Source organism: Phaethon aethereus (assembly GCF_964289735.1).
Source record: "Phaethon aethereus genome assembly, chromosome: 2".
NCBI classification, from domain to species: Eukaryota; Metazoa; Chordata; class Aves; order Phaethontiformes; family Phaethontidae; genus Phaethon; species Phaethon aethereus.
The window spans coordinates 106,459,871-106,472,188 of NC_138582.1; the positions used below are offsets into that span (position 1 = coordinate 106,459,871).

General features: G+C 40.6%; 1 protein-coding gene across 1 annotated transcript in view; it reads left to right on the forward strand.

Annotated features, from left to right (window-relative positions):
* Window positions 1-558: 558 nt before the first annotated feature.
* Window positions 559-12,318, forward strand: part of SLC9A3 (solute carrier family 9 member A3) — a gene marked incomplete at its 5' end in the record, with an annotated part of 53,851 nt that continues 42,091 nt past the window's right edge. The window contains one exon of the mRNA XM_081996381.1: window positions 559-754. Within this exon, the coding sequence (XP_081852507.1) occupies window positions 559-754 (196 nt within the window). The remainder of the gene's footprint in view (window positions 755-12,318) is intronic.

Consider the following 12,318-nt stretch of genomic DNA (forward strand, 5'->3'; position numbering starts at 1 on the left):
CCGCGGGCGCGCCCCAGCCTTGCCCTTGCCCCCCTGCGCCCGACGCTCAAGGCCGTTTCTTTCCAGCAACCCCCATGTGCCCAGAGCCGAGCCGGGGCGCTGGGACACAACCCACAGCCTGCCGCCATCCCCTCGGCGGAGCGGGGCTGCCCCGCCAGTGCCGAAGGGTGCTCCGTCGGGGCACCGCTGCCCCCGCACAGCAGCCTCCGCGGGCGCGGCGGTAAAGCTCCGCCTCCGGCCGTTCGGGAGCAGCCTGATAAAGGCAGGTGCGGGCGAGCAGCAGGACCCCAGCTCGAAGCATCTGCCTGCGCACAGAGCCCCTGACCCCTCCTTGGGCACCCCGTGCAAAGCGGCAGCTGAGCCAGCCGGTGCCGCCGTGCCGACGGCGGCGGGACGGGACGGGACCCTCTCTGCCGCCGGCCGAAAGCACCGGTGTCCCGCGGTCCGCAACCTCCGGTGGCGTCTCCGCGAAGGGACAAGGACCTCGCCCCCAAGGACCTCCGAAGAGGCGGGATTTCTCCGCGAAGGGGAAGCAGGATTTTGTTGTGTGGCTGGGGGATGCGGCAGGTATCTGTAGTGGGGTTCCTCCTGGGGCTGATGGCTCTCCCCGCGGCGCTGGGACAGAGAAGCTCGGGAAGCCCTATAAATAGCACCCAGCCTCAAAGCTTTGCCATCGTCTCTTTCGCATGGGATCACGTCAAGGACCCTTATGTCATTACCCTCTGGATACTTGTGGCCAGCTTGGCCAAAATCGGTGAGTCCTGAGCTATATATTAATACGTATTAATATAAAATTAATATATATTAATACCTTTCCCTCCCCCCTTCCTCTTCTCCCACCCCACGTAAATGAAGAAAGCTTATCATAAGTCCACTGACCCGTTTTCAGGGGGTTTACTGTACTCTGTCCTGATTTCATAATACTGCCCTACACGGTGCTTTGCAGTGTGATTTTCACCTGCCCCAGTGGGTTACCTAGTTCATTTTCAGCGCCTAGGACTGTGGCTTCTGCATCTGACTCCTTGCAAACCCTTGCAATTCTCTGAAACCTTGCATTATTGTTGCTCCCGGGGAAAAGTTTTAACACAAGTGAAACAGAATTCGGGCCTTACTGCTCATACAATACCTATTCCAGTTAATATGGAATATAAATGAGATATGTTATTCTCCTGATTGTGACTGGTAGCTATGTTAGCTAGCACTATCAAAACCAATGTAAACTACATATATGAACTTAGCATTCTCTGCTTTGCAGTGCGTTGCTGAATTAGTGAAAGAGCACAGTTTATAGAGAAAGTACTATGTATAATCAGACCATCTGATGCAGCTGAAAAAATACAAGCTTTAGACCACATAGAATCTTCTTCAAGAAATTGGAATCAGTGAAAAGCAAGGACTTAGTCTAACTTCAGTGTAGTTTAAGCCAATTTATGCTCTAACTCTTACATTCTGATTTTTGTGATTTTTCCAAAAGCAATCTTATATTAATAGCACTGTTTGCTGAACTAGAAGAGTCATTGTTCATGTGGAATGTATTTTATTTGCTTGATGCTATTATTTTCAGCCCTTTTGCCTTTGGATATAAAATCAGACCTCCAGTTTGTCTGACATTGAAAAGCTAATTTTCCATTTTTAAGAAATAATCTCTAAAATCACTCTCAACTCAGAAGGTATGAACAGTTGAAAATCCTACTGATACTTTTCTGTATTTGTACTGTTAGTAATAATTTGGGATACCAGAATCCATTCCATTCATTTTGCATTTCACAGAGAATGGAAAATGTAAAAAGATATACTTAGGTCTATTCTGTCTGGCACATAAGATAAAAACAATAAGATTTGGGTGGAAAATGCTGTCTCCAAATCCAATTAAAACATTATAAAAATGAGGAGTAAGTTATGTAGAGGTGATATTGTAAAGCATTTTTCACTGATACTTACATCTTGGGTTTCACTTGCTTAACCATAGATATATAACTAAATATCTTTATCTGAATCACTGTTGGACTACACCTTGCAAATACTTTGTGTTCAGATGGTTGCTGCATTACGTAGATTACATAAAGATAAAGTTTTTTTTAATTGACTTTTATTGGTGGGTTATATGAAGTAGAAAACTGAGGAAAACAGGTACAGGAAAGAAGAGTGACAACATTGAGTCCCTATGAAATTGGGCTAACTATACGAATACACAGGTTGCTCATTTGAACGTTCTTTTTCAAGCAACCATACGCTTCTAAATAAGTATTTGTCCTCTGTGTCATTAAGGTTTTGTACATGTGCCATATTTGTAGAGAGTAATATTAGTGCTGCACAACCGTATCAGTGCTGTGTCAGAAACCCAATGGAGCTAACAGGGCACTTAGATTGTCCTATATTTAAATTGCAATGGCCTGGATTAAGATTATCCTGGATTAAGATGAGTCATTTTACCATGAAGTCCTCAGTATAAACTCTTGATGAAGCACTGATTTTCCTTGGATTTCAGGAGCTGAATGTTACTGGTTCTGTTTTTAAATTCTTTGCACTTCTTTCACGCATGCACAGAGCATGTCACTTAACAGTAGGTAGTATCTATCATCAACTCCATCATTTTTCTTCCCCAAAGCTCTCAAACTTCATTCTGTTCTCTCTTCACATTTGTAACTGTAATCCTATACTACTTTGGGCATTGCCTCTGAAGAAGCAATGGACAACAGCTGTATTCCACTGAGAGCCTATGAATACTTCTGCTTTCCCCACCAATCACAAAAACCAGAAAAGCAGAAATGTACACTCACTGTTCAACACCTTATTAATGAAGAAAGTATGAAGGTGTTCATATAAGTCAATGAGAAAGGGAACTGAAAAAAACAGCTTATAAGCCTTCTATCTGCCTTGGTGTGTCAAGGGTTCTGGAAAGTAGATCACAAATTTATCAGAAGATTTTGAAGGGTAAAAATGCTGTGCTGGATCAAAGAAGTTTTATACTTTCAAAAAGCAGACAGAAAAGAACTGAGGAAGAAAATACAGAACATCTGCCCTTGTGTCTCTTGCTTTACTACCTGAAGGAGGGCAAAGGTAGTCAAGTCAAAATGCTGGTTTTGCTGTAGGTTTTTCAGCGGGGGAGGAGCTGTTCTTGTACATGCACGCTCACTTCTCCATGGCTACAGTGGTTGGGAGAGCTATTTTACTGGTGGATGATAGGCAATTGGGTCAGCAACGGGTCTTCTGGAAATTGCAATTGGTAGCTGGCAATTGAAAGTGTATGAGAATACTTTGCCTTCTCTTGCATTAGAATAACCTTAGGGTTTTGTTGTTGGGTTTTTTTTTTGTTCTGTTTGTTTGGGTTTTGTTGAGGGTTGTGGGGTTTTTTTTGTTTTGGGGGGATTTTTTTGGCTTCAGTTCATGATGTTATATGGCTTGGGGAAGCGTGTATTTTCTAGGAGATTTTTGTGGATTTTCTGGGACTTGATGTTCATGTTGCATGCATTCAGAATGTAAATTCGTATTGACAAGGTGTTCTGCAATCTAATCTATTGTATGTGAAATGTTGTAAGCATCCCAGATACCTGAAGAAATGCCAGATGTTTTGGGCTTTGTAGGAAGGAAGCTGCTGTTTTATTTTACTTTTTTGTGTGTGAAGAATACTTAGATCTCTCGGGCATGTCTAAGTATTGCTGCAAATGAAACTGTGGAAGAAGACTCCTCATACAGTTGGCTTTCATGCACTATAGGAAATTAATTTGCCTGTGTCTATTATGAAACTTCTGGTGCATCTTGGTGTACTGGTTTACATACTATAAGTGGTTTGATTTGACCCTTTTCATTTTAAATGTTCCAACTCTTCATTCTAAGGTACACAGTGTTCCACTTTGGCTAATGATCTTCATTTCCTCTTTTGATAGGCTCTCTTATCACTACAAATGATTATCCTTATGGGATAAGGCCAATAAACTACTTACATATGTAAAACTAAGCCAGAAAAACATCTTATCTACATGAAGAAGGTACATGAGGTACAGCTGAGAACCCTCCTAGTGGACTTCAGGTGTCCACTTCCTGGTACCTCAGTTCTCCAGATGAAACAAGCAAAACCAATGAAAAAAACGACCACAAATATATACATGTATGTATGTATAGTTATAGTTACAAACTAGGGCATTTCCTACTGTAACTATGTTGTTAAAGGATATAACATTTTTAATCAACATAGTATCAGAACACAGTATAGTTCTGATTTAAGGTTAAAGACATGCACACTGACCAGCCTTGTACATGCTTTCTAAGTTCACTTTGTCACGTGCTTTCCTCCTTCTTTACATGTCTTTAATAGATCACATCTTGAAAATAGCCTTTTAATAAAGACATGTAGAAAATGCAGTGGCAGTAAAGTCTGCTACAGAAATATCCAGGAGTAGGAGGGAGATCAAGAAAACAACTTTGGAAACAAATAGAAGGAAAGGAATAATCAGCTCAGGAAAAAATTTGGCAAGAGAAGATTTAAACTCTGGATATTGTAAACAATTTTTTTCTGAGGATAGTTCTGAGCCCATGTCTATGGGAAAAAAAATGCTTTTTACTTGGGAGATATCCACTGCATGCTTCTATACTTGTTCAAAATCCTAAGAGACAGAGAGATTGTACTTATATTCTCATTGGAGATTATGTTGGGTAACTTGCAAAATTCCCACTTGTGGTGTACTATAACATTTTTCAGAAGGACAGTTAATTGCTTGTCCCAAAATAAAATTAAAAAAACCCTGCAAAGCACTCTTTCTGTCTGTTTAGCACCCTGAACTTGCTCAATGTGGAGCAGATAAGCAACTGTAAGAAATGGTGGGAGAGTGAGTGACTGTGTTCATACAGGAATGAGGAGGGGTACATAGGCTTTTCATTATCTGTGAGTCAAACCTCTTGCCAACTGTTTTTGTTGGTATAGTTTATGCTGAGCCTAAGAATGTCACAAAAGCTTTTTTTTTTTTAATGTCTATGTAATTGCACACAAATTCTAAAGGCTTTTATATGAGAAATTTAAAAGTGGGAGTGAAATTTGAATCCAGGGCAGCTGGTAAATCCGTCTTCAGGAATGCCACAATGCTTTGGAGGAGGGGGAAAAAGCGATTCAATAACAACAAACACTTAGGATAAGGCTGGCCTAGCGATTATCAAAAAGATACTGTGTCAGATGGACTTGTTGAGTCCATCATCTCTTGAGACCCCAGGAGGACATGAGCTGTAAAGCACACTGTATCTCTAAGCTTACAGAGATATGGGTTCCTACAAATGCTCTAGTTTCTGTGTGCCCAGGCCCCTTCATATTGTCTCAAACTACTCTGAGAAAGGAGATCTTCATAGTATTTTGTTAACACAAACAATTGCCGTGGAGAATTTTAAGCATGTTAGGGATGGGCTAGGGAAGGAACTGTGAAATGCAGGTCTAACAACCCATCCAATTGAGACTCCCGGGGCAATATTTTCTTTGAAGAAATCAATACCCCTCCCTCCAAAGCAAACTGTCAAAACAAAAGCCCATTAGACTCCCAAGTTTCTCCTTCTGGCATTTTAGCACTGGTGAAAAGTGTCAATTATGTAGAGAAAGTTGATTTAGGGTATTGTTTTAATAAAAGCAGAAAATGTGAGAATAGTTCTTCTCTTGTCAATTCTTCGGTAAATAACACTTTTAGGAAGAAATGTTGAGGGATGCTTAGCAGAAATTTATTGGAAACATTTAACTGAAAATGGAGTCAGAGACTCAAATGGTGAGGATACTACCAGACCCTGCAAACCTTAAACTACCAACCTGGTCATGATTGTAGTACTTGTTAAAATCTGCTTTCATTGGTAAGCGATAATATGAAAAAGGACTTTGCATTGTGACTAGGAAGTCTGGACTTGGCTACCTTCCCCCATATCCTGAACAAGATAAAAAGGAAAAGATATATATCTTGCTTTTATTGTGAACTCAGTAGAAGCTGGAACAGGCTGGCATACTTATAACGGAGGCATACGCGTTTCTTTTCTGCATATAGCCTTTTATTATCTATCTTAAAAACAATTACATAGAAATGCTATAAATTTGTGCTGGCAACTATGTGATATAACTGGGGTGTCTTCATTTTAGTAAGAGGCAGTATTTCCTCTTACAAAGTGCTGTTTTAAAATACCTGTGAGGTAGGAATGTTAAGTACTTTAAAATCTCTGCCTTCTAAGGAATTGCCTTTTGTATGCAAAATTTTATGCAGCTGAAAAGAACATTTTCCAACATAGAATAATAGCTTAGCATTTCCAGTCCTAGGAACAACTGTGTAAGCCATGTCTTTATTAAATTTATGATCTCTAAATGGAAGCCTATTTCCACATTTTATATCCATTTTACTCTTGTACCTTACTCATCCTTTTCCTGTCCTTCCCGCCTCCCTGAATCGCACATCTCTCTTCTCCCCCCTCCCCCTCCAAGTCTTGCAAGTCTCAAGTCTTAATTATTTAGAGTAGGGAAGAAGATATCAGGACAGTATAATTCGACAAGATTCAGATTACGTCCCCTGACGAATAGCAAATGTACAATGGCAACTTGTGTGAATTACATAAGAAAACAATGGCATTTTGAGAATGGCCCTGAACTGAATACAGTTCAGGCATGCATACCTAAGAAAGGATCTCTGCCATCAATTACTTTCAGGCACCTGTGTGCAAAGTGCTCGGCGTTCTCTGTAGAACAATGAAATCCTTTTAATACTGTAGTCTTAAGATTGTTGAAACCATTGATTTACTGTCTTCAGAGCTAAAGCCACTTATTACTGAGAGTGATCTATAAACCCCCGAAGTGACTGTAAATCTCTCATGTGGCAATGCAGCAGACCACAGGCCTGCAAATAAGTGCAAGCAGCAAACTTTCAGGTGTACACAGGTTCTTCAAGTGAAAGGCTTTGTGAGGTCCCCTTTGTTTTTGTGGTTTTGTGGAGCTTTGTGTGTTAGAGATGCTTAGCAGGGAAGCTGGTATTGGAGATCCTGAATTATTACTTTGACCTGGCAGTAAGAAAGTTGTTTTGCCAGTTGTTTTGACTCATACCACCAGAAGTCTATCAAAAGTCAGTGAGTTTCACCACTAGTTTGCTTAATGTTTTGAATTCAAATATGAAACTTCCCTATTATTGCCAGGTGTTAATTGCTCTGAAGTAACGGGGTACTGGATTACTGAGTTCTTCTGTACCTTCTTTATGGCTCATTCTATTCCAAGATGAAGTGTTGAACCCAAAGTCATTGAATGATATTTCTTATTTGAATATTCTTTTTGATCCTTCAGGAAATAGTCTCTGATTTTTCTCATCTCTGCTGTAGTGCAGCTAAACTAATGCCCCAAAGAAACAAAGGCTCTAATTATTCTTCAGCTTGCTAACAAGTGGCACCCATTTAAAATGACAGACCATTAAAACAGTTTTGGTAAACTGCAGAGCATGGCTGTAGTACTTTGTAATATTGTAATATTTTGATTCCTTTTGTAAAACAGTTTACAGAGTATTCACCCCTATGAAAGGAGTGACTTGACACCCAATTGGCTGCTATGTAAAGCACTGTAAAGTCATAAATACTGAAACTACAGGCTGACAAGGAAGACTGAGATGCAATGTAAGACCTCAGGTGGAAACATTTTTAATTAAGGCACAAATATTTAATGTTTATTCATGGAAGAAGAAAACTGGAAGATATTCTGAAAGGCCTATGCAAAAGCAGGGTTTTTAAGTAGATGGATCTGGAGAGTTTTTTCCTTCCAATAACTGAAAGTAGAAGAAGTCATTCTGGATTCACTAATATGTGCCTAGGTGAGTTCTTCTGCTTTCATCTATTGACAGAAAAAATGCCTCGGCCTTTTGTCAACCCTGAATGTTAAAACAGCACTAGCCAGACACCGAGACGGAAAATCTCCAGGTAGATTATATACTGATTTTCAAGAACATTTGGTTACAATTTTCTCTGCTTCAATTACACTTTTTTGAAAGTGGGACAAAGTGGGAAGTGGAAGCTTTATGGATTCATTCACTTCCAAAAGTTGGGCTTTAAGGAAAATACTAAATATGCAGAAACCTGTAAAGGTCTTGAGCCAGTAAGATTTCACAATGAAAATCTCCCAGGTGCAAACAGATTGTACATTGATTGAGGGGCTTGTCTAAACACAAAACTGATTTTATGTTAACTATTTTGTCATAGTTAAAACATTCTAACTCCTTTATTAAAATTAATATTTACATTGGTTTGGTGGCATAGTAGCATTCCAGGGACTAGATGACATAGGTTGATATAAGATGGCTTTATGTTAATGTAAGTACATCAGTACTAACAGTTGTACTGGAGGTATAGCTGTTATGTGATCATACATAAACTGAAATATAGTTGTAGTATCGAGTTGTTACAGTTGTACTCCAGTGGAATAGTAGTACTGATGAATATCTAGATTTAGATTTTCAGGCCTTGACAGCTTGGACATATGCTTAACAAATTCATTTAGTAAATGTTATTTAGTGGTTTAAGTGGTTACAATATTCATGCCAGAGTGAATGATACAGTGTTTGAATGCCTGCTTTTCTGTTCCAATGCATAGTCTAGAGTTTAAACTGCTATAAGACCTGGTTTGAATTAAGTGACCAGGTTTTCCACTGAGGTAGTTCTGGTCCTCAGCTATTCCATCCTACTTAGTTCTGGGGATGACTTTGGGACAGTAGTGAACTGGGGAAAAGTAATCTTTCAAATTGAGTCAGTCAATGATAAGTGACTGTGTTTAAGGCTTAAGTTAGTGATACACTGCTCCTGTGATGTAACTGTCTTTGAAGCTGATGGCTAGGGAGAAAGAACACAGGCATACATGCATAGTGTCCTGTTACACAGGCATCAGTTTGGTATTTTGCCTGACATTGTGACTCCTGTAGAGTTCACAGAACCATAGAATCACAGAATGGTTGAGGTTGGAAGGGACCTCTAGAGGTCACCTGGTCCAACTTCCCTGCTCAACAAGGGCGACCTACAGCTGGTTGCCCAGGATCATGCCCAGATGGCTTCTGAATATCTCCAAGGATGGAGACTCCACAACCCTTCTGGGCAACCTGTGCCAATGATGGGCTACTCTCAAGGTGAAGAAATGTGTCCTGATGTTCAGAGAGAACCTCCTGTGTTTCAGTTTGTGCCCACTGCCTCTTGTCCTGTCACTGGGCACCACTGAAAAGAGCCCGCCTCTGTCTTCTTTGCACCCTCCCTTCAGCTATTTGTGTACATGGATAACATTCCCCCTTGAGCCTTCTCTTCTCCAGGCTAAACAGTCCCAGCTCTCTCAGCCTTTCCTCATATGTGAGATGCTCCAGTCCCTTAATCATCTTCCTGGCCCTTCACTGGACTGTCTCCAGCATGTCCATGTCTCTGGTATGGAGGAGCCCAGAACTGGACACAGTACTCCAGATGTGACCCCACCAGTGCTGAGCAGAGGGGAAGGTGCACCTTGGCGATACTTTGCCTCATGCAGCCCAGGATACCAGTAGCCTTCCATGAGGCAAGGGCACATTGCTGGTTCATGTTCAACTTGGTCCCTACCAAGACCCCCAGGTCCTTTTCTGCCAAGCTGCTATCTGACTGGCTGGCCCCCTGCATATACTGGTGCCTGGGGTTGTTCCTCACCAGGTGCCAGACCCTGCATTTCTGTTTGCTGAACTTCCCTAGGTTTCTGTCAGCCCATTTCTCCAGTCTGTCAAGGTTCCTCTGGATGTCAGCATGACCCACTGGCCTATCAGCCACTCCTCCCAAATTTGTGCCATCAAACTTGCATACTCTGCCCCATCGTGCAGATCACTAACGAAGATGGTGAACAGGACCAGAACCTGTAGCATTCTCTGGGGTACACCACTAGGTTACCAGCCTCCAATTAGACTTTGCACCAGTGATCATCACGCTCAGGGCCTGGCCACTCAGCCAGTTTTCAACCCACCTCACTGTCCGCTCATCCAGTCCCTACAGCAACAGTTTGAGGGGCTATGAGGCTCTTATGGGAGACAGTGTCAAAGGCCTTACTGAAGGCCCAGTAGACACTAGTCACTGCTTTCTCCTCATCTACCAGGCCTGTCATTTAATCATGTAAGTTAACCACGTGGGTCAAGCCTGACTTCCTCTTCATGAAGCCATGCTGACTACTCCTGAGGAATTTCTTGTCCTTCATGTGCCTGGAAATGGTTGCCCTATGGGTTAGACCTGCAGATCCTGGTCTATACATGTATGGAACTTTAACCACATCCTACCTGGTCAAAGGAAGCAACACTTTTACATGCTGTTTTGATGGAATCAGTATACTCTGATTAACTGGAGCAAAATTGCATGTTAATATACAGAGGAGAATACATGGTGGCCACAATGGTCATGCCATCATGAATTAAAGAAAAGAAAGACAAGGTACCAGCATAAAGTTCAGCCCTTCTCTAACTTGGGTGCTTTCTGATCAGAATGGCTTCAATTTTCTGGTCCAAGTGGGTTTCACTCGTGTGTCACCCACTGTTCTGCATTCTCTTAGAAGATATAGTATGAGTTCCATCTCTTACTTTAAACAAACCATTCACTAAGATGAACTGATATTCTAATGAATAGTATTACTTGATGGGAATGTGCTGTGGGACCTATTAACCGGTAGTACCAAACTCAAGCAGTAGCTAGCTGATTCAGCAGAAGCTTGTGTAAAGCTGGAGGTGGTGGTTGTAGGGTACCCTGCTTCCTGCAGAACAGGATGATAGATCTGCTTCCTACAAATCTCTCTTCTGTCCATAGAAGCATGCTTCTGTAGTCTTCCTCTGTACTAAGTAGGTATTACTTCTGGGTCTTCCACTTACCTGAATTGCAGCACTGGTACTTTGGAATCCTATCTGAGCTTCCACATTTCTCATGGGATTTTTCTCAAGAATACTGCCTTTGTTCCCCTAAAAAAAGAACCCCCCAAAAAACCCCAAAATTAAAAAAAACCCAACCAACCAACAAAAAAAACCCAAACCCACAAGCAAAAGGATATGGGTGGATATTCCATCATTACAGTTCTTTCCTCTCCTACAGGAAGGACCAGGGAATTTTCAAGTCCATGATAGTTATGGCCGTGGTGGTCTCCTATCACTTCCTTATGTGATATTCATTTGTCTCCTATCTTCATTTCCCTTCACAAAAGACTGCGCAAACTCTGACTGGATAGGAGGACATTTCAACTGTTGAACTGGTATTTTATCAAGGTCCATTACTGGAGTGTAGATGAAGATATTTTGAGCTCAGTTATCTGTTTAGATTAGTTGCCATGGATGATCATTAGTGGAGGATAGTGTATTCTTTTTCTAAGTAGAAATATTGTGTAAATGCTATATTTATTCTCATGTTTCTTTAATTCTTGCTACCTAGATGTCATATGGAAAAGCAATCATAGATATTTAAAAAAAAATAACAATTTTGTGTTGATCAGTGCATTGATCAAGAATGAAAAAAGTAAGATAGAAAGTACTGTGAGAAAAAGGGCAGGACACTACAGGTAAGAGTGCTATTATGTATGTTGCATAAAAATGATATAATTAGATTGTGAGGGAGAAAGAAAAAGAGCAGAAAGTATGTACATATTTAGATTCAGTGTCTAACAAATAAATGTATGTATTAATTTCTTATTTTCTTAATATCTGTTTTTTTGTTATCATAAAGAAGAGAAATGTTTAACTGTCATCAGACGTTTTCTGTTAACATACCTTCCATTCATTGAAAGGATTTTGTCATAAACTACTGTCTGACAGATTCTATCAATATGTCTGTTAGTCATAATCTCTTACCATGAATAAGCAATATAAGTTTTGTTTAGACTTTGCTCGACAGAGCTTCAAGAGGATAGCTTTTTCTCTTGGGCAATCTGTCCTCAGGGGGACTTATGCAGTGGCTCTACATGTTGTTCTGTGGAGTACAGCGTATCTTAGAGGATGTTTCCTTTTAGAGGTGTAAAAAGAACATGCATAGCAAGGCTTAGTTTTTTCCTCACTAACAAGGCATTTCCTAAACAAGATTAATAGCCAGCACCACTTTGTTCTCTTCAATGTTATGCTAAGTATTCCTTCAAATCAGGGAGCCACCTTTCTGAGTGCTCCCAATAATCCTATAAATCTTAATTTTATCTGGGCTTTTTAAAGGTGGATTGTGTATCTGCTGGTTGCTTTATTGTTGCTGATCTGTACATGATTATACCTAACAGGTTTAAAAAAGGACAGTATGGTGAAGTTGCAGAGTTTGAAGTCCTTTTCTATTTTAGTATTTACCTTTTTTTTTCTTTTTACTTCTGTGTTCCACAATCTC